Raw genomic sequence first — 25,566 nt, 5'->3', positions numbered from 1 at the left:
TGCGGCGAGCAGGGGCTACTCTTCACTGTGGTGGCTTCTCCTGTTGCAGAGCACGGGCTCTAGGTGCTCGGGCTTCAGTAGGTGCGGCACGTGGGCTTAGTAGTTGTGGCGCACGGGTTTAGCTGCTCTGTGGCATGTGGGATCTTCCCGGACCAGGGATCGAACCTGTACTGGCAGGTAGATTCTTAACCACTGCACCACCAGGGAAGTCCCAGAGTCTCCTATTTCTCCACCATGTGAAAGTGGTGAGCCAAGACCCCTACAAAGTTTTAAGCCTTCAAAGCTGATGATTTCACTGACAAGAATAGTCCAAATAATCTGGTCAATTAAGTCAACTTTTATTTGGCATCAATATCATAAAACGTTCCCATACTACAATTTGAGAACACCAATTCTAAGAGAACAGAGCACTGGATTCAGAAAAATAACTCTTTTAGCAATCAATAAGCACTTGAAAACTTTAAAAACAGGTACAGGTGGGGAAGGGGAGACTCAGTAGGCTTCATGAAAGGACCCTGACAAGAAGAGTATCATTTCAATTCAATATAGCAACCCAAGATTTCTTTATCCTTTATCTACTTATCTACCAGAAAAAATGTTAAGATTTTCTTTCTTATCATTTTTCAGTCAGCAGTTAATACAAATATTTGCCACCTCTCATGAGCAATATCCAAGGAATATCTAAAGATAATAGTTTATAGGGATGTTGGCTTAATTCTAGATAATTCAGTTAAGTAGTATTGCTTAAATTGTCTCTTTGAAGGAGATCAATTCAGTGAAAATAATCATTTTGGGTTGGTATAGGACACACATCAATGGGTTCTGTTTAATGACAGTTAAAACCATTTTAGCATCTCTGAAAGTAATAAGTTCAAGAATTTTAAAACAATTCCTATACAGTACTTATTATTAAGCAGTCTACCTAAATAATGAAATAATGTTCACCTTGGGAGAGTCAAGGTAAATAATAATAACTTACAATGAAATCAGCCTTCCCAATTGTTTTAATATTAGAAATAATAAAGACAACCAACTTATATTAAAATATTATAAATAATAGTAAATAGTGAATATTTTCAAGCTGAAGTTTTCAGCAGAAAGAAAGGAGAGGTTGGTACTTCTAATAGAAATATTTAATAAATATTGCAATGGGATTCTAATGGTGTCAGCGTTAGGGAATAAAGTAATAACTGATGGAATGAGGATGTTTTTATTGGTAGTTATATCCTCAGTTATTTAAATTTTTCCACTGGAAGTCTAAAAACTTGTGACTGAGTATACAAAAGAGCACTAGGAACGTGCCATTTATAAGAGCAAAGTAAGACATCAAATGAGAATTCTGAAGTTACAGTCTCATTTCCAGGCTCGTGCAGAATATCCATCTTTTTTTTTTTCATCTGTCCCATTTAAAAAAAAAAAAATTAAGGGAAGTGTTACAACTACAGACCAAAAACAAAGTGCTAGTAGTCATTCCATATTTGCCTTATTCTAAAAACAGTGCTGTCTCCCAAATGAAATCAGGATTCTCCTTGTCCCCCTGTACATCAGAATAGACATCTACTTTAAGATAAAGTATTTTCTACCAAAACATACTTTAATTGCCTTGTAACTGTCAAAATCAACACCAAAGTTAGGCTTTGGGAAACAAGAGGGGTGTAACTATTATCAACAGCTGAAAGCTGTGGTTTACAGATTTAATTAAGCTCCTATGACTTCAGATTTTCCTTGGGAAAAAAAAAGTTTATTTACAAATTTCCTGCTGTTGACTCAAAAGGATCCTGAAAAATTAAAAAACAGCGAAATTAAATAGCCACTGAAATGTCAGTAGTCTTAAAACTTACCTGGTGTGAAACAGATGTGTAGGTGTATCAACCTGTTAAGCACACTGACATTGTGCTTATTGAACTGTATTGCACAGGCCATGAAAACTCATGGTACCTGCCAGTCGCTCAGTCTTCTACTAAGAAAGGAAGCTAGGTGTCTTTAGTAAAAAATCAGCCTATATATTGGAGATGGAGGAATGGACCAGAGATAGATATATGACCTGAGGGCAGCCCACAGGGACAGTCCAAATATGATGGTATTTAACCAATCTAACTTGATACTCTTTCCTTGGAGGTCTTTTTGATATCTGGCAGCATATATACTCTATGAGTTATATGACTCACACTGGTGACTCTAACTACTGCAGCAGGGCCAGATGTGGTCTCCTTACTGGACCAGATTGACTAAAACGTGGTCTGCAGTTAACACTCTGGCTAATGTGTATTTCTGTTACTATTTACCCAGATCATTACATGAAATTTCAACTGGCAGGGAAAATAAAATAATTTCATAGTCTGACCTCAAGATCTCCAGACTCTAACTCTCTGCTATAATCTCAGCTGCAGGAGCCCTGGTCTATCTCACCTTGCCAAAGGTCTCCTATATTGATGCCTGTAATACTGATCAGTTCAAGAAACAGAACTGAACAGAAAATGGAAAGGATCCCGTATGTCTTGGTGAGACAAGTGCTTCACAGGACAGGAGAGAAGTTATCCTAGAGTACAGTGTTGGTCACTTCAGAGTCCCTAGATGTCCACAGGTCTGCAGCAGGGGTTGGCAAACTATGGCTTGCAGGCTAAATCCAACCCAATGATTGTTTCTGTAAATAAAATTTGATTGGAGGGACTTCCCTGGTGGCGCAGTGGTTAAGAATCCGCCTGCCAATGCAGGGGACACGGGTTCAAGCCCTGGTCCAGGACGATCCCACATGCCGCTAAGCATCTAAGCCCGTGCGCCACAAATGAGCCTGCGCTCTAGAGCCCGCAAGCCACAACTACTGAGCCCACGTGCCACAACTACTGAAGCCTGTGCGCCTAGATCCTGTGCTCTGCAACAAGAGAAGCCACTGCAATGAGAAGCCCGCGCACTGCAACGAAGAGTAGCCCCTGCTCGCCGTGACCAGAGAAAGCTTGCGCACAGCATCAAAGACGCAACATAGCCAAAAATAAATAAATAAATAAACTAATTAAAAAAAAAAACCTCATCACACTGTTTAAAAAAAAAAATCTGATCGGAATACAGCCATGCCCACTTGTTTATGTATTATCTATGGCTGCTTTCCTGCTACAGCATCAGAGTTGAGCAGTTATGGCAGAGAATGTGTAGCCTAAAAAGCTAAAAATATTCTTTGGTCTTGTATAGAAAAAGTTTGGCAAGCCCTGATCTACAGCATGTTGGCATAGCCCCTTGGAAGGGAAGGACAGCTTGCTGCCCCAACCATCTTCTAACATTTTACAGATGACACATATCCTGTGTTTGGGTGTCCTACATTTATACTTTTACTGGGTAAACTTTCTAAGTGGGACAGGCTATAATCATACGGCTCAGCTGCTCAGGCTATCCTGTGATCCTAGGGCATTGGGATGCTGATTGAGATGCTGCATATAACTTCAGGCATGTCTCAATATGACCAGAGCGCACACCTGTGGGATTCTGGAGCAAGGCCAACCTACTTTAAGCAGGTACCATTTTTTCAGTAAATAGCTCCTGGCTGGCTGCTAGGGTCTGACAGACAGCAAATGTCTGACACCAAGGGACACCAGGTGACCATATCATTAACCCATTTTGAACAGTTTTCCCTGACCTACCAAATCACAAATAGCATGCTTTCAACCCATGATCTAGTATTTAAACATAAAACTGGGCATACGGAGGTCCCAAAGGCACAGAATACCCAAATGGGATAATCACAACCCTTACTCAGTAGGCCTTCTCCCTCACCCAGGGTTATGTCTTCATGGAGGTGGTCCCTACAGATCAGCTGACAAAATTGAGAGACCTGAGCTTGGTTCATTTGTGATAGTACTAGCCAAAAGTGGACTGCTTAAGCATTATACTCCCTTCAGGAATGGTACTGAAGAATAATACAGAAGAGACATATCCTGATATGGCAGATTTTCAAGCAGTTCCTTTTAATGTCCATTATACCTCTCAGTAGAGAAAGCCTCAGGTCAGTTTTTATCCATTCTCGGATGGTGACTAATGGTTTTCCCAGATGGATACAGACTTAAAATAAGCAAGCACGAAAGACTGCTGACAAGGAGATCTGAGGAAGGATAATGTAGAATGCACTCCAGAAAGGAAACAAATTTGGGTCCCACATGAATTCTTACCAGAGTGCCCACAACTGCAGCAAAGTCTCTTAATAATCATGTGGACAGGATTGCATCTATATCTTTCCTCCCCAATCCGATGCTTGCTCAATGGGCTTATGAGTGACTCCAGTGGCAGTGACAGATATGCATGCAGTAACTGCATAAGTCAGTGGCTACAGAAGCTGATGGACTTTCCCTCCCTGAGGCCAATGTGGCTGTCCACTACTGGCTAGCACCCACTTTGTTGGCGATATTGACCAATTCTAAGAACTTGATTTGTTATCACACCTTGAGGGAACCAGTTAGTTACCTAACACCAAGCTAACTACACTGGAACCCTTCCATTGTTGAAGGGACAAAGCTCTGTCCTCATTGGAACTGATACTTACTCTGGATTTGGATTGGCCTTTGCTGTCTTTTGCACTCTTGACAACACCATCATATGTGTTTTTATAAACGCCTTGTATATCACCACTACAGTATTACACAGAAAGCCTCCAAGGACCCACATCTCAGAGAAAGAAGTATCAGAAGTATCCTGATGTAAAAAGGATGCTCTGGACTCACCAGGTTATCTATCATCAACAAAAAATGGGCCTATGAGATGTTGAAAGAGACCATTAAGCGCTAAGATTCAACATCGGTTATGGGTACCACCTTGCAAGGTCGGGGTGCTATCTTTTAGGATTATGGTATCTGCTCTGCTTGGGCAATACATGTAGTAACAGCAAAATACGGTATTATCTCCCCCACAGCCAAAAAACACAGTTCTAAGAAACAAGGGGTAGAAATATGAGTGCATTTTCTCATAACCTATTTTTAAAAATTGTGTTCCTAGACCTATGACTCAGGCTCTGCTGTCCAACTGGCATAACACATAATGGAAAACACATTAATATTGGTGATAATTTCTAGATGGTTGGGGCTTCCCTGGTGACGCAGTGGTTAAGAATCCGCCTACTAATGCAAGGGACACGGCTTTGAGCCCTGGTCTGGGAAGATCCCACATGGCGCGGAGCAACTAAGCCCATGCGCCACAACTACTGAGCCTGAGCTCTAGAGCCCATGAGCTACAACTACTGAACCCACGCATCACAACTACTGAGCCTGCGTGCCTAGAGCCCGTGCTCCGCAACAAGAGAACGCACCGCAATGAGAAGCCCGCGCACCGCAACGAAGACCCAACACAGCCAAAAATAAATAAATTTATATTTTTTTAGATGATTGGATTAAAGGTAATTTTCTTTTTTTCTTCATGATGGTCTAGATTTTCCACATTTTCTAGAATGACTGTGTATTATTTTATATTCAAACATAATTACTAAGGGGAAAAAAACCCAACCCACATAGCTCTAGAAGCAGATTTTCAATGAAAATCACACATAAGGAAAGCAAGGAGCTGTAATGAATGCAAGGACCTCCTAACAAAAGAAGCTAGAACTGTTTCCCGTTTTCTTTGATAATGGTTACCATGTAGCACTCCAGAGCAATCATGGAAACATTTGAAATCTGACTAACCCTCAGTTTCCTTATTTGTAAAATGAAGGTGATAACTATGTATCTTGTAAGGTCTACGAAAGAACACCATAAACTATAACATCTCCTATATGAGTTATTACTACTGGTGGTAGGTGCGTGTCTATGTGCTCATTGCTTTTAAAAACAAAAACAAGAATAAAAATTAGTTACCTTTGGGTTAAAATATCTACAAGACTGTGGTTGGGAGCCTCCAAATAGCGCTATGCGGTAGTCATGTTTCTTTCTTCTGGGCCTTGTGCCTTCTACCAGTTCTTCTCGATCCTCTGGAGACAGGAGATGATACCTCATTCCACCTGTAGAAAAATACATGGCAACTCTTCAAGAACTTCAGGCACTTTAATACTTTGAAAAGGAAATACCCGAACAAAATAGTGTTTTTATTTCTGGAACTGTTTTTTTTTTTTTTTTTTAATCATCCCTCTATAGCATTTAAGGAAAGAGTGAGGGAGAAGAGGCAGGAGAAATGTATAATCATCTGAGTCCTAATCAATTTATTATTCTCAGCCATCACCATTAATGCTAAGATTGTCCCACCCACTTACTAAATGCCAGGGAATTATCTGGCTTTTCAAGCAACAGCTGCCATAATACTAATTATTGAAATTCAGATCTCCCAACCCAGCTGTTCTCAGTCTTCACTGTACATTAGAATCACCTAGAAAATCTCAGAAACCACCTATACCTGGGCCTGACCACAGGCCAGTTAAATCAAAATCTCTGGTGGTAGGGCTGAGGCACTGGTATCGCCACTTAAATGTGGTTAAAAGATCAGCAGCTTCAGCACCTGGGAGCTTGTTAGAAATACTGAATCCCAGACCTACTGAATCAGAATCCACATATTTAACAAAATCCTAAGGTAAATCAGACGCACATAAAATTTTGAGAAGTACTTACTGCTTAGACGATTCTAAAATGCAGTGAGGATTCAGAACTATTGTGATCTAACATGACCCTTTTCCTTCAAGCAATTCCTTAATTTTGTCAAGTCAGGGGACACTCAACAGTTAAAAACTTTTAAGACGTCATTTCAAATCAGTGTGGGAAAGGTAGATTGTTCAATAAATGATGTTAGACAATGATATGGAGAAAATATTTGTACCGCTACCTCATATTTTACTCTAAAGCAAATTCCAAATCAATAGAATATTTTAAAATGTAAAAAACCTCACAAACGAACTATAGGAAAAATTGGATAGTTAAAAAAAAATAGGCCCAGAACGAGGAAGCCTAAGAAAAGACAAATAACAGAGAAACTATGAAAAAAGTATTCAGAACTACATAAAATTTTAAGTTAAACTACTTCATGGCAAAAAAGAAAAAACAAAATCAAAAGACAATGACAAACTAGGAAAGTATTTATAAATCATATAAAAGACCTAAGGATATTCTTAATAATATTAAGACAATCAACTAACAGAAAATTAGATTAATAATCTGAACAAAGTTCACAGAAAAAGAACTAATTACAAATAACTCTCAAACATATGAAGAGATGCTCAACTGCTCTAGTTAGAGAAATACAAATTAAAATCATACTTTCTCACTCATCAGATTGTACAAGATCAAACTATCCGGAACACAGGGTATGATAAAGGAAGCAGCATGCTCCTACACTGCTGGTGGGGATGTGGATGGGTACAAATTATCTGGAAGGCAACACAGGATGATCTGTGAAAATTACAAATGCACACACCCTTTAGCCAGTAATTCCCCCTTTAGGATTTTATCAACCTAAAGTTCACTGTCAGGCAAGTGGTTAAAAATTACGGTATATCCACATAATGGAATACTGTATGTGGCTGTTGAGAAACATGAGGAAGGGTAACATGTACACATGGGACGATTTCCAAAAAATAATGTGGAATGAAAAAAAGCAAGATGGGAAATTTCCTGGTGGTCCAGTGGTTAGGACTCAGGGCTTCCACTGCCAAGGGCCCAGGTTCCATCCCTGGTTGGGGAACTAAGATCCTACAAGCCATGTGGTGCAGCCAGAAGAAAAAAAAGAAAGAAAAAAAGCAAGACGTAAAAGAGTACACAGAGTGTGATACCATTTGTTTAAAAAATTTATATCTTTATTCATATATATTTTTATACATAATTTATACAAGTATATATCAGTAAATTACTGTATATGCACAAACTCAAGACTACCTTTGGAAGGATATGCAAGATAATAATGGTTACCTCCAGTGAGACTTACTTTTCACCATATACCCTTTTATACCTTTTTGAATTGTAGATGATGTGCAGTATTACTGATCCAAAAATAAAATAATGTAAGCAATTCTCAATACATGCAGAAAACACTTCTGTTCATGAGGCTGTGTTGGGCCTTTATAAGAGAGATAGAGAAGACACGTTTGGAAAACAGGTTGTGAATGAATGAAAATCAGTATCAATATTGCTAGCACCTCCTTCCATTTCAGAGTATGAGTAGAAGCACTGTGCATTAGAACAGGTGGAACACTCAGCAGTCTGCTCTAGGTCAGGGGTCAGCAAACTTCCTCTGTAAAGGGCCAGAGAGCAAATATTTTAGGCTCTGCAGGCCACATATGGTTTCTATCATATATTCTTCATTTGTTTTTTTACAATCCTTTACAATTATAGAAACCACTTTTCCTCATTCCCTCCTTTCCCACTCTAGGTCTAAGACTGTAGTTCTTAAGGTATATAGTTCCCTGACTAGCAGCATCACTTGGAAACGTGTTAGAAATCCGAATTATTGAACACTACACCTGAATGGATCTTGTGGGGTTTGGGAGCCGCTGCTCTAGTGAGGGCTCCACACAGGGCAGAGGTGTACTGTGGGATCTATGAACACAATACTCCCAACAAGAGAAGACAGGCAGCAGGGAAGGAGAGAAACAGGAGGGAACTGTTCCAGGCAACAGGCCACTGGGTAAAAGTGGCTGAATGTGGCTAACCATGTCGACCCTGGAGGAAGCACAAACTCCTTCACTGATGGGCTGTTTCTCTCCCAGGACAGGGCTGGGGACAAACTCTCTGGCACCTTTCCCTGAGAAACGCCTTGCTCCTTAGGTTTATTCCTTTGGGAGTTATTCCTTTGAGAGCCAGGTACTGTCACTTGCAAATTTTGAATAAGAACTTAGTCTGACCCTTTGTTATGGTTTTTTTTTAATATAAATTTATGTATTTATTTATTTTTGGCTGTGTTGGGTCTTTGTTGCTGAGTGTGGGCTTTCTCTAGTTGTGGTGAGCGGGGGGCTACTCTTCGTTGTGGTGTGCGGGCTTCTCATTGCTGCGGAGCACAGGCTCTAGGTGCACAGGCTTCAGGAGTTGTGGCACGTGGGCTCAGTAGTTGTGGCACACGGGCTCAGTAGTTGTGGCACGCGGGCTCTAGAGCGCAGGCTCAGTAGTTGTGGTGCACAGGCTTAATTGCTCCGCAGCATGTGGGATCTTCCCAGACCAGGGCTCAAACCCATGTCCCCTGCATTGGCAGGCAGATTCTTAACCACTGCACCACCAGGGAAGCCCCTTTGTTATGGTTTTGACTGTGTTCTTCATTTTGTTTTTATGACTCGCTTTTTTTAGTTGTAAATTCTTTCAGTTTAGTTTTATTCTATGTTCCTATCATCTTTTTTCTTCTTCTCTCAAAAAGGCAGCCCCTAAATCAGATGGTAGGAAGGTAACTGATGATCTGAAGAAGGGAGGCCTTCTTTCCTCCACTGAGCTCTACCCAGGCTCCAAAGCCTGGAAGAGTCTCAGCTGCTTGTGCCTAGTCAAGGAATTTTAGAACTCACAGTTCTTTATTAGAACAAGACGAAACAAAAAAGGAAAAGAAAAAGAAAAAGAAAAAAATGTAACAAAAAACAAAAGATTCCTGCTCAAGAGCCTAATCCCCACACTTGTTTGGATTTCTTGAATAATCCTGGTATCCTGTTTCTAAATCAATTCAGAATCCACATAAGAACTAAATACTTCACTGAAACTGGCTAATTTATCTTCAACAGCTTACACCATGTATGAAGAAACAGGTGCAGCTCTCTACCCAATGAAACCAGAAATATAACACAGAGTTTGCAAATAGAGGCATAACAAAAAATCTGATATTAACTTGTGAAATCCAAAAGATGAAAGTCCTAATCTAAAGGCATCTTCTTGGCCTGATTTTCTTTCACATCCCTGTACTTCAAGAAACTAGTGGCAACCTATGCTGCACTTCTTAAAACTCCCTACATCTTGGTTATCAGGATACCAGCCTGGGAAGGGTAAGCTGGGACAAAGTGAGAGAGTGGCATGGACTTATATATACTACCAATTGTAAAATAGATAGCTAGTGGGAGGCAGCTGCATAGCACAGGGAGATCAGCTTGGTGCTTTGTGACCACCTAGAGGGGTGGGATAGGGAGGGTGGGAGGGAGACGCCAGAGGGAGGGGATATGGGGATATATGTATATGTATAGCTGATTCACTTTGTTATAAAGCAGAAACTAACACACCATTGTAAAGCAATTATAATCCAATAAAGATGTTTAAAAAAAAAAAAAAAGATACCAGCCTGTGGTTCAAGTAGCTTGGTGAACTCTCTTTTCCCGGTTCTTTGTCTACCAGCCCTTAAATGTGGATATTCACAAGGATATATCTTTGATTCATACCATCTTTTTTTTTCCCTTGACACCATAACTGTAACCAAAAGGTATTATACCATGCACTGTCTTGTACTTTTGCCACTCATGAAAAATTTTTATATTATTAGATATTCATCTAAAATATTTTTAGTAAATATAGAGCATTCCATTGTATGGATATATTGTAATACTTTTCCAAACTAGGGGACACTATTGGGTCAACTTACCTAAAACCACAATAATATTATTAGGTAGTAGCTATGTGATGAGTCTGACAGAAATTTTACTTTACTTCCAAATTAACAGGCAAGTGATACTATTAATAATCAGGACACTCAAACTTATTGCCACTCTTGGGAAGGGTATCTTAGGCAGGAATGAAAGTTCTCATTTCTCTTTTATTTCCTTCCTTAATTTTGTGTCTGAAACCAGCGATACCTTAAATGAAATGTGCAGATGAATGCCAAAAACAACTTAAGGTTTCAAAGTAGGTTTCTAAATACCTTCTAGGAGAGGCTTTCTTGCTCATATTAATTGAAATCTATACTGCTATCCCATGTGTGGATACTGTCTATGTGGTTTTTGGTTTAAGATGAATGGGAACTCAAGAAGAGCCTGGTAGAGTTAGGAACATACTTATCTCAGCATATCACAGTCATACACTACACATTTCATGCCTGTTTAAAAAACAAGCTGAACTTCCACTTACAGCAGTATGACAGTTGAGACTTTCAGAAATAACTTTCTGCTACAAAATTACTATAATGCTGGAAAGAATAAAAGAAACATTCTTTTAAGTGTATAGCTAAGATCAGAGGCCCAAAAATGGAGAGTGAACTAAACACCAGAATAGTGAGCGTTAAGAGACCCTGGAGCTACTCAGAGCTTTCGATAATACTGGAAACCTAGAAATTGATATTATTGGCTGTATGAGGGAAATAAGATTAGGTCTTGGATTTGCACAAGTGTTGGAACTGAGAGCTCTATCTAAAGCTGGATCACTTGTATCGGTTATACTTTTGATGAAGATAAGCTAAGAAAACTGTCTAATGGCAAAAAGGAAAAATAGTAATCTGCCTATTTCAATTTCACCTCCAGGCAGAGGTAAAGTCTCCCTCTTTTGAGAATTTATAATGACAGCTCATACAGGTTTGAGGTTTGAATTTACCTGTCTACAAGTCTAGAAACCCATAAGCCGAGAAAAATTCAAAGTAGTCCTGGATTGTTGTGGTCCAGGGCACTTGGCAAAAGCAAACACTATTCTCCTCTTAAGGAAAACAGGGAAAACCTGGAGGAATACAAACCACACCTCCCAATATTTCTGAAGATTAAGATCGATCAAATATAAGCTCACGGGACTTTCCTGGTGGTCTAGTGGCTAAGACTTTGCACTCCCAATGCAGGGGGTCCGGGTTCGATCCCTGGTCAGGGAACTAGATCCCACATGCCGCAACTAAAGATCCTGCACGCCGCAAGGAAGACCCAAAGCAGCCAAATAAACAAATACTAAAAAAAATATATATATATATATATATATATATATAAAATATATAAATATATATATATATAAGCTCCCAATCCAAAATTACAAAACACAAAGAATTAAGCCACCAGGAATAAGTCAATGAAAAAACAGCAGCATTTGGTCTTCAAAGACTTCAGATATTGGTATTATCAATCACAGAATATAAAATAACTGTATTTAATGGGACTTCCCTGGTGGTCCAGTAGTCAAGACTCTGAAATTCCACTGCAGGGGGCACAGGTTCGACCCCTTGTCAGGGAACTACAATCCTGCAGGCCACACGGTGCAGCCAAAAAAAAAGAAAAGCAAAGTGCTGAAGGAAAAATTAAGCCTATCTCCAAGAAGATAGAACAAAGAGGCAAAGATGGATAACAAGAGAGACTTTAGAGATTCAATGCCTAAAGAATCACAATATCAATAATAAAGAACTGAGAAATCTGTGGCTGAAAAGATAGAGAATGCCCAATATGATAACTTAAAAAAAAGAAAAAAAAAAAAAAGACAAGACGCACACCAAGGTACATTATTGTGAACTTTCAAAACACCAGGGATTAAAAAAAAAAAAAGATTTAAAATGCTTACAAGGAAGAATAAATAAATAAATAAACTGGCATCAGATTTCTCAAAAGCAACAATGAAAGCTAGCAAATAATGGAGAATGCCTATGATTTTCAACATAATTCTATACCCAGGTTAACTATCTTTCAACATTTTATGATAAAATAAAGGTATGAGATTTGTCAAATCTCCAAATATTTATTGATCATATATTCTTTCTCAGGAACCTTTTAAGGATATGTTCAATCAAACAGAATTAAGAAAGGTAAAGACCTGGGGTTGAGGAAGATAGTGAATCTAACTTAGGAAAGGAGTGAAAGAACATCCCAGTATGGCAGAGAAGGGAAGGCCCAGGACAAGAACTGGGCCTTAAGCCTAAAGGGCAAACGCTCCATACTGGAATAGGCAGAAGGAAGGCTCTATAAATGTGTTTCCAAAAAATAAAAGCAACAGATTGTTTAATTGTACAGACAATTTTATTAAGAGGCATTTTACAGAGGGTTTGGAACTTAGCCTGCAAGTCAAGAAAAATTAAGTAAATGAAAAAAAAAATGTGGCAAAAAATGTGCTCCAGGCACAACAAACAAACCTTTTTCTTTAAGAAAGAAAATGTGATCACAGTACACTACTTGACTAAATTATTTTAAAAAGGAAACACAAAACCAAAGTGAATGAAAGTTATCATACACAAAAGGAGACAAAGCGTAAGTAATTTTTAAACTTCTATCACACATGTTCCTATAAATAAGGGCTGAGGCTAAGTTCCCTCCAGATAGACAGTTGAGAACCCCAATAGATTAATTATCCAGAAGGGCAAAGTCTTGAGCGTTTCTCCCTGGCTACCGAGTCTGATCCATTCTGAAGGGTTTTAAGCCCATGAGAAACTGGCTACACGATAAGTTATAAATGGATATTAAGGCAACTTACTTATCACCATCTTAAGGCATTCAGGATTGTCTTGAATAAGTGGTTCAGCTTGTACTGTTTTACTTAAGAAATTCTTTGATATAAGAGGAAACCTGACTTTAGCAAGGATGTCAACCATAAATGGCTGGCGGTTAGGTTCATCATATTTCAACCACCTGACTGCAGCATCATAAACCTAAGGGGAGAAAAACAGCATAGTACAGTTCTTAGAAGGCAGCAGCACTTCCAATTACCTATGTTTGCTCTCACATTGAAGGCGGAGAGTCTCATGAAGACACAACTTCTTATTCCCAATATTTTATCCAGATATTTGCTTTCATCCCCAAACACCATCTGTACTTCAGAACAGTTTACACAATGCTCTGGTGATTCTTCTAGGTAATATGTTTTTTAAAACTAATTACTACTACGTAATGTAATGACAGGTAGGATGTTGAATCTATAATTGTTTTTAGACAAAACATAGCTTCCTTTTTGGAAGGAGATATGATGTACATTTCCACTGAAAAAAATCTATTGGTCAATGATAGTTTCAATATATGTTCACATGGTACCAGGAAAACAGGTTAATTTCCTCAGAGGCCTTCTATCCCAAGAGATATGAAGGTCATCTATGATTTTATTCCTGAATAATGAATTGACAGACTTATTTACTTTATGGAAACTTTATGATATAATAATTCTATATATAAAAAATAAATTACAGGATATTTACATAAGAATTGCTTTCCAAAATAATATGGTAGCATTCATTTAACTGTACCAAACAAGCCCAAGTTTATTAACATAATTGGATTTATAAATCACTAGTTTAAATACACTGAAAACCAACCCATTATTTCATATACATATACATCTACCACACACATTTGAGTTAGTTACATTAGTTATTTTGGGTTGGTGTTAATAAGCCCTAAGTCTGAGACAGTTAATTTTTTATGGGAATTGGTCTGTTTTTTTAAATAAACTATTTATTGGAATACTTTCTGATTTACAGAAAAGTTGCAAAGATAGTGCAGAGTTCCCATACACCCTGCACTCAGTTGTTAAAATAGTACATTAGTATGAAACTCTTATCATAACTAATGAACCAATACTGATACATTATTATTAACTAAGGTCCATACTTAAAAAAAAAAAATCCTTTAGTTTTTGTCTAATGTTCTTTTTCTGTTCCACAATCCCATAAAAGATACCACATTACATTTAGTGGTTATGTCACCTTAGGCTCTTCTAGACTATGACTGTTTCTCAGACCCTCCTTGTTTTTGAGGACTTTTTGACAGCTTTGAGTTCTGATCAGGTATTTTATAGACTGTCCCTCAATCTGGGTCTGTCTGATGTTTTTCTCATGATTAGGCTGGGGTTACAGTTTTTTTGGGAGGAAGACACAGAGGTAACATGCCATCCTCATTACACAAGGGTACATGATATCACTGATGATATTAACCTGTAGGTAGTGTTCATCAAGTTTGTCAGGTTTCTTCAGTCTAAAATTACTTATTCTTCCCTTTCTATACTATATATAAGTCAGTCAATTTTGATCATATAACTGAGTTTTTTCTTTATGCCTACTCAGGTTCTCCAGGTCCAACCTGTCAACTTGCAAACTAATACTCTGGGCCATGAAGACTGGGAGAAAGAATATGGCTCAGTGCAAACCTTTTATCTCTAGAACAAAAGTAACTCAAAGCATGAGATCTTACTGTACCTCTATTAGTTTCCTATTGCTGCTGTAACACATTATCACAAACTTATTGACTTAAAATACAGAGAAGGATGGGGAACTGAAAACAGGGCTTAAGTGAATCTCTGCATATCAAAGTGTTACCCCATCCAGCTCCCAACACCTGTACCTAGCTTACACCTCTGACTGTTTATCTGACAGTTCTGGAGGTCAGAGTCCAAAATGGGTCACACACTGGGCAAAAATCAAGGTGTCAGCAGGACTGCCTGAAGGCCTAGAGGAGAAACCATTTCCTTGCTTTTTTCTAACATCTAGCAGCCATCTGCATTCCTTGGCTTGCGGCCCTTCCTCTATCTTCAAAGCCAGCAATGGCCAACCAAGTCTATCTCATATCACATCACACTGACACTGACTCTTCTGTCCCTCTTCCATATTTAAGCACCCTTAAATATTACATTGGACCTACCCAATAATCTCCTCCTCTCATGATCCTTAACTACATCTGCTGAGTCTCAACTGCTATGTAAGGTAACACATTCACAGATTCCAGGGATTAGGATGTGGACAACTTTGGGGGAGGCATTGTTTTACTGACCCAATAGCATCTCTACAAGTGGCCTGTCTCTCAAAGAGCCAGCCCCTACAAGCACCCAAAACTTATTTTTCCTATGAAACAGAATTTGGAATTAGTGTAAAGAACACATTCTCTCCTAATATGATTCTTTTCTTTGTCATGTATCCAAAAATGAAGCATAAGAAATCCATAGGGACATTTTTACTAAGAAAAATGTGAGAAGCCAATTTAGTCACCTGATCCTCTGCCCTCACAGTCAGAGTGTCCTGGTTGAGGAGATGTGTAACTCGCTTGACATCAAGTTGTAGAAATTCATCAGTTTTATAAACTTCAGTAAAATGCTGATGAATAAAGTCATCTGCGGTTGCTTTCAATTCAGGACAGTCTAGACACTCTGCTAGCACACTTATACCTGAACACAGAAAGAAAATAAATGAATAAAAAATGAATACCTTAAAAAACAAATATACATTAAAGATTAAGTATGACTCTAGGAAAATGAGACAATAAATTTCATAAATCTGGATCCTTTTCTTTTCCATTGATTTGTCTATTGTTATGCCAATATACTCTCTTCTGTGTGGCTGAATTTGGTACTTTGTAGGACAGGCCCCATTCAGTGTTTTTTCAAACTTTTCTTGACTACTGGTATAACATTTTCTCTTGCAAATAAATTTAAAATAAGCTTATAACATTCTACTTTTTAAAAATCCTGATATGACTTCAATTAGGATTGCTGAATTTTTGGATTACGTTAGGGACAGTTGCCTGTTCTGCAACATGGAGGAGTTCCACTTAGGAACATGACATAGATCTCCACTTACATTTTTTAATGATCTTCAATGTAATTAACAGTTTTCTTCATAGAAACCCCATATATTTTCCATTCAGCTATTTTATTTTCTCTTTAGGAGGGAAGATCCCCCCTAACTGATTATTAATGTTCTGTATCAGGAGTCTGCAAAATACTGTCCATGAGCCAAATCCACCCCACATCTAGCTGTAGGGTCAGCAGCTAAGAACATTTTTCATATTTTTGAAGGGTTGTGAAAAAAGAGGGAGTGGGGGAGAAAAGGGGGGGAGGGGAAGGAGAGGAGAAGCAGGAGAGGGAGAAGTAGGAAGAGGAGCAACAAGGACCACACGTGACACGTGGCCCACAAAGCCTAAAATATTTGCTATTTGGCCCTTATGGGAAAAGTTTGCCAACCCCTGCTAAATAAAACCACTGATTACTGTATATGATTTGTGGCAGGCCTCCGTTCAAAGTCATCAGTTAAATTTTTTTTAGTTTATTAGCTTTGATTTTCCATGTTCCAACTTCATGTTATCTTCACATAGTTTTGACACTTTCATATTTATAACCATAAAGCGTTCTCATAACTGATGCCTGCTAGTGACTTGTCAGACTAGTTGCCATTTTCTAAATGCACTGACCAATGCCATGGCATGCTACGTGCTCACACTTTGCTACATCTGAACATTTATGTTCCCACCAGGGAAATGATATTTTCACCAAGAACCAGTATTTGTTTTTTAACTAATTTTTGGCAGTTGAATTTGTTGTAATTATGCAACCCAATTAAATATCATGCAGGTCAATAAAATATGAATGTGAAAAGAAAGCAGTTGCTTCTATGAAAACTAATTCTAAGGTTTATGACAGACTTGAAAACAGCTCAAATTAAGCATAACCAGGACAACTGATAAAATCTGGGAAAACATTGCAAAATTCTAGAGGGATTCTGTAATCAGACTGTCTTGCTCAGTTATCAATTCATTTTAAGGAAACTAAAAATAAAAAATCATAGATAATATATTATTGATGTGATTTAGGAAAGACAGACAATGGATCAAATCATAGACTTGGTCTTACAGTCAGAGATTGGCAGATTGGTATATTATTATGTTACACTAAAATAACACCTTTATGACAGATGTAATCTTGTTTAACCACTCACTGCGTTAATGAAATTTTAAATTAGCCAACAAACTACTGTTCTGATTATGCCTGATAAGGAAACTTTTATTGTTACCTTATTTATTTTTTTGATTGACTACATTGATGGAAATCTTCAGCACGAAGCTGAACAGTAGCATGTTTCCATGCAAAGAATATTAGCTTTAGGTTTCAGACACATACAGGTTAACTTAGGTATTTTATTTCTAGTTTAAGAGTTTTTTTTAAACATTAGGAATGAGTACTGAAAACACAAAAGTGCCTTCAGCATCTGTTGCTATGATTTTAAGTATTTTTTTCCTATAGCATGTTAGTATAGTATATTATGTTTGGTTTTTTAATACTGAATCATTCTGTCATTTCTGAAGTAAATCATTACTCCTTTTCCTAAACACACAAAAACTCATTACTGAGGCTATTTTTTATTTTGGAAAATGTTGACACGGTATTTTATGGCTTGTTTCTGCCCAGGTTAATATGTATCTCCCTAACCTCCTCTTAAAATATATTACTAGGTGACCACCTATAGCGGTGGGATAGGGAGGGTGGGAGGGAGATGCAAGAGGGAGGGGATATGGGGATATATGTATACATATAGCTGATTCACTTTGTTATACAGCAGAAACTAACATAACATTATAAAGAAATTATACTCCAATAAAGATGTTAAAAATAAATAAATAAATAAAATAAAATATATTACTAGAAAATTTTGTAGTGGACAACATCTTTAAGATTAAATGAGAGTAAAAAAAAAGATTAAATGAGGACACTTATAACCATGCTTTTTTTCTTTATTAAAATACACATTAATGGTGTTTTTCGGTTTTTTTAAAAATAGGAATCTCATTTCTTACCAAGACAATTTGAAGCATCAACTTGTTCTTTCAAAAAATCAACACACATTTTCTTCACAGGTTCAATCTGGTACTGGTTTGCTGCATCTAACAAAGACTGAACATTGTTGCTATTCACAGAAATTCTGTAAGTAAGTTAAAGTGAAAGTTAATTTTCTACAATTTATTATTTAAATAATGCTACCATAGAATGTATCCTTCTAGCCCCTGAAATTAAACAAAAAATTAAACTTTTCAGCCCTTGAATTAGTATGGCATAGGATCCTCAAACCCCGCCCCTACCACCCGTGTAGTTTTTCATTCTGAAGATTCTGGAGCACACCAATTTGTTACAACAACGCTTTGTCATGGCAGATCCCTACCTTACTCCTCCACAACAGAAACGATCCTTAACTTACCTAGCGGTATAAGCGAATTCCACAAGTTGTTCAATAATGTCAGGTTCAGCATCTTTGAGTTCCACTTCAAAGGACTTTGATTCAAGCATGTTAGCTAATACAAAGAGAAGAAACATAAATGGCATGGGTACTACCCTGAGTTTAACTGAAGAACCCGATCATTCTAGGCTGTGTTAAATGTTGGAGAAAAATAACAGGACAGAGACCTCTCTGAAAGAAAATACCTCAGAAAGCCCAACACATTCCTATAATAAATGCAAATTAATTCTCCATACTTGACATGTGCCTTAAAATAATTTAAGAAATTAGTGAATTAGTGTACTTCTAAAAAAAAAGCCCAAGTGAACAGAGAGACATAAAACTACATTTAGTATTTCCCCAACTCCTAAATTAATTTGGTGGCATTCTCTTAAATTGTTACAGGCAAAATGCCTCTGATGTAACTGGAACAAACCTACAAGAACAATGACAATTATATATATAGTCAGCTTTCACTAGCAAAGCTCTCATTCTTCCCCAAAACCCTGGTAGGTAGCCAGAGCACTAAAGAGAAAACTTGAGGCAGATATATTATATAACCTGATCAAGCTCACAAGCAGTACTAAGCAGAACCAGGACTTGGACCCAATTCTCAACTCCAAACTAGGGTTCTTTCTAGTATAATATGTTATATTGCATTTTTATTTAGTTTAACTTGCTAGATAAAATGCCATAAGATTTATCTGCTCCTTTGCCTTTCTACCGGAGGTTAAGAAAAAAACCCGGTATTCAAGCAGAAGCTATATCTCCATTAATAAAGACTTCAGGCCTTTAGGGCCAATTAAAGGACAGTTTTCCTTTGATCAATCATCACCATGACCACTCTTCAATCTCTTCACTGTTCTGTGGCCTTAACTTAACTGCTTTTAAAACTGGGAAAAATGGCATATTTTCAATTAGACCCCACCTAATTCTCATAGAAAAAAATATTATGTTTTATCTTAAGATACTTACTTGTGAACATTAAGTTAAAAAAATGACTCGCTGCAGCAAGGACAACACGATGAGCTGGTATCTTTCTTTCCTGGACCATAAGGATCACATCACACAATGTTTTCTAATCAAGAGAGAAATAAATAAAATTAAAAGGGGTTCAATGGGCATGGATTAGCGAAGATATAAAACAGGCGCTTGCCAAATGCTTTATCTCTATTTTGTATTTAAATCCAGTCTTTTTCCAGCACAGATTTTGTTTTTAATGTAAAACCTATTTAGGAAGGACTTACAGAGTTGCTGTCATGAGTTTGCTGTATCAAAATTTGGCACTTAGCTTCCCAACAGTCAGAAAAAAAAAAAGAAAAGATCTTTATAATCAGAAAAAAAGTAGTCTACTAATCTTTGGGGGAAGCCAAATTTTTTTTTCTGACACAAATTCTAAGATATTTCTCATGGTGAGATTTTATGGGGACATTAAATGACCTAATGGCAATGTCCTTGATGGTTTTTCAAATATAACAATCTGCTTTTTAAAAATTGTCCTTGATAAAATGCAGGTGGCACACTGCATTTTCCAAAGAAGTTGCCTTCATAGATCTAACTTGCAACAGAAACAACTCAGAATATACAGAGTGGATGAACCAAATGTCCATTCAGCACTCTTTCCTTAAATAACACTTCTCTAAAATGCACTTCTGATGGGACCTGGATAGCAGCCACTTTTTTTAAATTAAATTTATTTATTTATTTATTTATTTATTTTTGGCTCTGTTGGGTCTTCGTTTCTGTGCGAGGACTTTCTCTAGTTGCAGCAAGTGGGGTCCACTCTTCACCGCAGTGCGCGGGTCTCTCACTATCGTGGCCTCTCTCGTTGCGGAGCACAGGCTCCAGACACGCAGGCTCAGTAGTTGTGGCTCACGGGCCTAGTTGCTCCGTGGCATGTGGGATCTTCCCAGACCAGGGCTCGAACCCGTGTCCCCTGCATTGGCAGGCAGATTCTCAACCACCGCCACCAGGGAAGCCCAGCAGCCACTTTTAAATTGTGATTTCTGACCTAGGCCAAAATGTGTCGCTCTAGGTTACTGAAAGAAGGCAGATCTAAATTATACACTTAAAATGTTGGAAAACTGGGGTACATTAAGGAAAAAATTTAAGATTTACTGGAACCCTTAAAGATGAATTTCAAGGAAAAAGAAATGTCCTTTTTATCAAATAAAATTTCAATGTTTTAATGAAGTTAAAGATAATGTACAGCTTGGGCTCAGAAAAAAGTTTGTGAAGCACCCTCTTAGGCACTGGGAATATGAGGTAAATAATATTTTCAGAGTAATTTCACTCACAAAACTAAATAATGGCTCAGGAGCTCAGAGGATATGGCATTTTGCAAATTTTAAGTATTTTACTGAAACTACTGATATAGTTTCTGATAGATAAATCACTGCTATTTCCTACTTTATTACTTCATGAATAAAAAACCCAAATAAGATGGTAATGCTTAGCATGAGAAAAGAGATGAGTCCCAATTAATGGGCTAAGGGATGAACATTTCACTCTTACAGCTTACTTAAATATTTTTTTATAAGGCCTATAGACTATTGCTTAGAAATTATATGCAGATTATAGTTAAAGCTACTGTTATTCCAACAGTGTCTTAAATTTTTATTTCCTTTTATTTGGGGAGGGGGTACAGAATAGGCATAGCTCTCAGGTGATTTTGCCGCACCCAAAAATACCAGGTAGCAAAACCAAGCCAACTATTTGGTTACTATCAAAACAAGCTGATCAAGTTGCTGAAGATAAAGAAAGAGAAAGGGAGAAGGGAGGGAGGGAAGGAAGGAAAAAAGGAGGGAGAGGAAGAAAGAATACTGACAGAATAGCAAGCAAATTAGATAGGGGAGGGACCTATGGCTGCTGATGGGAAGTTCCAGAAAATGTAAAGGTAAACTGAAATGTAGCAAAAAACCTTTCCAAGGCATACTCAGGAATGGGGAATGTTAGTGTAGTGAATTTACAGGCACTGAAGGAAATTAGAGAAATCAGAGGGATCTCTGTACAATTTAGTCTTAGTCTAAGATTAATCTCTAGCCAGATATTAATGCTGTGTGTGGCGAGTAGGAGGAGGTGAAATGGGAGCAATGTTTTATATCCAAATGGTGCACTTATTTGACTGGACTACAATAGATGAATAGGTCCTATTCAACAAGAAATGAGACTGACCTAAAAAGAGAGGTCCCTCCTGCTATCAATTCTCCGGGGAAGAGGTGTACGCAAAGACAGGAAATGGGAAGAGACAGAGATTCAGGTGATCTGGATATTGAGAGGTAACAAGTCCTAGGTGAATGGAAGAGAAACAAAACAAACAAAACTACCTTTTGAACAATACATCTTCACTGGATTAAACAAACCAAAAAACCTTGAAATTTCTCTGTTTATGTCCTCCCAAAATTATATCTTTGTATTTATTATTTTCAGCTTTTGAATTTTTAGCCTCTTATAAACAGCATAGATTTTTGTGTAACTTAGTCTGAAGTTCTCACCATCTAAGGACTATTTTTAGTAGGGTTTAGTTGAATCCCTCCTATTTATTACTGATAACTTATGTTTCATCTTACATATGCCATCTTTTTAAATACTATTTATTGTTTCCTTGCTGTCTTCATTTTTTTTTTTAAACTGTTGGTTGCTATTTTGGTCACATTTTCTTTGGACTTTTTCCTCCTTTAGGTGTCTCATTTACAGATCTGTCAAGTATTTGCAAACTGAATCCAGCAGGGTATTGTTCTAGGAATGCAAGAAGGGTTCAAGAATGATAATTCCATAAATGTAATTCATCATACTGACAGGTTAAAAGAGAAAATTTTCATGTAGAAGGACTTCAGGGAATTCCCTGGTGGTCCAGTGGTTAGGACTCCGTGCTTCCATTGCAGGGGGCACGGGTTCGATCCCTGGTTAGGGAACTAAGATCCTGCATGCCATGAGGCTTGGCCAAAAAAAAAAGAAAAACTTCAATATATGGGCAAAAGGGTGTTTGATAAAATTAAAAATTCATTTCCTGAGATTCTTTAGTAAAGAAAATGATGTGTCTGTATGTTGAAGGTCATTCATCAGAATCAACAGCAAACTAGTGAAACAGGAGAGACATTCTCAGTCAAGTTTGAAATACACACACACACACACACACACACACACACACACACACCCCCTGTCACACTGTTCTGGAAATTTTAGCCATATCACTAAGGAAATAAAGATAAATCAATTTAACACTTGTAGAACTAATAAGAAAAGTTAGTAAGGTGGCTAGACAAATAAGATAAAACATGAAAAAGCAATTAGATGTAATATGCCATTAGAAAAACACAAAAATTAGAGAAATAAAAATCCCAGTCATAGCAGCAACAAAATAATTAAATGTTGAGAAATAAATTTAAGAAATGTGAGGGATCCACATTAACGGGCATTTGGCATATGATAAAGATACCATTTCACATATGTAGTGAGAAGGTGGAGCACAGGTAATGTTTAAGGCAGGGAAATTATTTTGTATGATACTCTAACAGTGGATATATGTCATTATACATCTGTCAAAACCCACAGAATGTACAACACAAAGAGTGAACCAGTAATGTAACAATGGCTCATCCATTGTAACAAATGCCCCACACTTAGACAAGATGTTAATAATAGGGGAAACTGGGGCGGGGGGGAGGGGCAACGGGGGTAAATGAAAACTGCACTTTCTGCTCAATTTTTCTGTTAAACCTAAAACTGATCTAAAAAAAAATAAAGTTTAATTTAAAAAATGTGGTGAGAGATTTGATAATTGAAAAAATGGGATAACATATCAATTTGAGAAACAACAGATTTCTCTGTCATGAAGTCCTCTCTCTTCCTCTGGGGAAGGTAAGTACTGGGAAGGAAGTTTCAGTCCTTTTCTCCATCTGTCGCTTGTGGAAGAGTGACTACAGGATGAGCAAGAGCATGGTAGAGGTCACTGACCACACACAGCCAGGCCTCCTGGCTCACTCTTCTTCCATTAATCTGCCCCCAAAGTAGAACATAATTCATTGGGAGGCTTGCCCCTATCTATGGCAGGAGAGGACTGTTCCCATTCCTCAGCTGCTCTGCCTCAGACTGGGTAAGTTTTCGGTTAAGGGGAAAAAGAAGAGGAAGCCCATTTTATGCTCAACTCAATGCCATGTTCACTAGTCTGTCATCACCATTAATTTATCTGTCTCCTACCTCTACTTCTCAAATATTTAGAACCAGAAGAAGAAGAGGGCCCCTCAAATCCATATGCATAGACACTCAAACAGAGGCAAACAGAAACTTTGGTGCTACTTTAGTGTTTGCAAGTATTAGACACTTTTGAGGGAAGAGTCCTTTGGTTTGGAAAGACCTCAAAACAGGCAAGCATTTTAGGCATGCATTAGTGGAATAACCTTTTGCTCTCTTTATGTATTTGCCAGACAGGACTGCAAAAGGCACTTTAGGTTCCTGTAAGCTCCACAGCATTGCATGAGGTTCTAGCTTTTAACAATATGTGCTGGCATTAGTAGGAGGCATGCAAGCAGCTGTCCCAAATTCTATTCTTTACTGTATCCCAAGGAGAGGACTGAGGAATGACTAACCTTTGGATTTATGTAGCTTGTCAACAAGGTTCTGCAATCAGTCCCTCCCAGCGTGATTTCAAGTTGACCCTGGGTACAAATCCCTGGGTAGACTGTAGATTCAACTATAGTTGGGTGGTGGATTTAAATCACTGAAAGGATAAACGAAAATGGAACCCTTATTATATAGGGTAAATCATCATGTTGGATTGAGATACTAGAAAAGTCTCAACAAAGCCATAATAAACCCAAAGGTTAAGAGAAAAAATTTAAAAGGCCTCTTTGGAAATCATCTTTGTTCAGAAAAGCAAGAAAAACAGCACTGGGCTTAAACACATGTATAATCACAATAAGGCGAGTGGGAAAGTTAAAGAAAAACAAAGGAACACACCTAGATTAATAAAGGAAAAGGGGATTTCCTTCCTTAAGGGAAACATATGACAAGCTAGGCCAAACAGCTTCAAAAGGGAAAGGAGATAAACTTTGGTATAACTGTTCTTTAAAAGACGAGATTAGGAAACACAAAAAAGTTATTTTTATTGATATTTATACAAAAGTAATATGGACCAAAGAGATACAATGAAGGAAGAAAGAATTCAGGAGCAGACTAAATCGTTTATCTCAGAAAGAAGCTTGATCCTGGAATTTTTTTATAAGATTTATTTTAAAGCTAAAGGTAAGAAATCAAACACATAATTAAAGGACTGCCCTCAAAAGCCTGGGACAATTATAGTAGGTGATTACAATAAGTTCAGATTGATTTGAAAAGGGAAAAGGAAGAGCAGCAATAGAGTATTTCATGCATTATTAAATAATCTGCAAGGTGATCTGGTGGGAAGACAGGAACGGTATATGCTCTAGTGCAATGTATATGGGAAGTTTGTGGAGATAAGACTAAGGGAGAGTACTAGGTCACCTTAAGGGAAGCCAAATAATTCAGACATAGTCCAGACCTAAGTTAGATGCTGGGCTTCCCCATAATTAAAATTACCTTACTGAGGGTGGTAAGGGTTGGCAGTAATCCTGAACGCACAGACCTCTTATTTTCCACCATGGCAAAATCTATAGACTTTGAAAGGCACTAGTAGAAGTAGGTTAGCAAAACATCTGGGCCCAAAAAGAAAAGGAAAAGAGGCATTTGATCTAAACAATGTTAGCTCTACCGGATAGGAAAGTATTCAACTTAAAAACAGGTTAATAACTCAGCTGGGGCTGTCTGGAAGGAACAGAC

At 37.8% G+C, this 25,566-nt stretch overlaps 1 protein-coding gene across 4 annotated transcripts in view; it reads right to left on the bottom strand.

The window, feature by feature from the left end:
• KLHL7 (kelch like family member 7) overlaps positions 1 to 25,566 on the bottom strand; it is a 57,301-nt gene that overhangs the window by 18,122 nt on the left and 13,613 nt on the right. For 2 of the 4 annotated variants that reach the window (XM_057549699.1, XM_057549698.1), the window contains 7 exons: positions 24,357 to 24,487; positions 19,744 to 19,846; positions 18,751 to 18,844; positions 18,353 to 18,477; positions 15,775 to 15,950; positions 13,278 to 13,452; positions 5,829 to 5,971 (listed from right to left, as the gene is read on the bottom strand). In XM_057549699.1, coding sequence (XP_057405682.1) covers positions 5,829 to 5,971; positions 13,278 to 13,452; positions 15,775 to 15,950; positions 18,353 to 18,477; positions 18,751 to 18,844; positions 19,744 to 19,822 — 792 coding nt within the window. In that variant the 5' untranslated portion in view covers positions 19,823 to 19,846; positions 24,357 to 24,487. The remainder of the gene's footprint in view (positions 1 to 5,828; positions 5,972 to 13,277; positions 13,453 to 15,774; positions 15,951 to 18,352; positions 18,478 to 18,750; positions 18,845 to 19,743; positions 19,847 to 24,356; positions 24,488 to 25,566) is intronic. The other 2 variants (XM_057549697.1, XM_057549700.1) reach the window with 1 other exon arrangement.

Source organism: Balaenoptera acutorostrata, chromosome 7 (assembly GCF_949987535.1).
Source record: "Balaenoptera acutorostrata chromosome 7, mBalAcu1.1, whole genome shotgun sequence".
NCBI classification, from domain to species: domain Eukaryota; kingdom Metazoa; phylum Chordata; class Mammalia; order Artiodactyla; family Balaenopteridae; genus Balaenoptera; species Balaenoptera acutorostrata.
The sequence above is the reverse complement of the archived record's forward strand: the minus strand, read 5'-3'. Positions and strand labels throughout refer to the sequence as shown.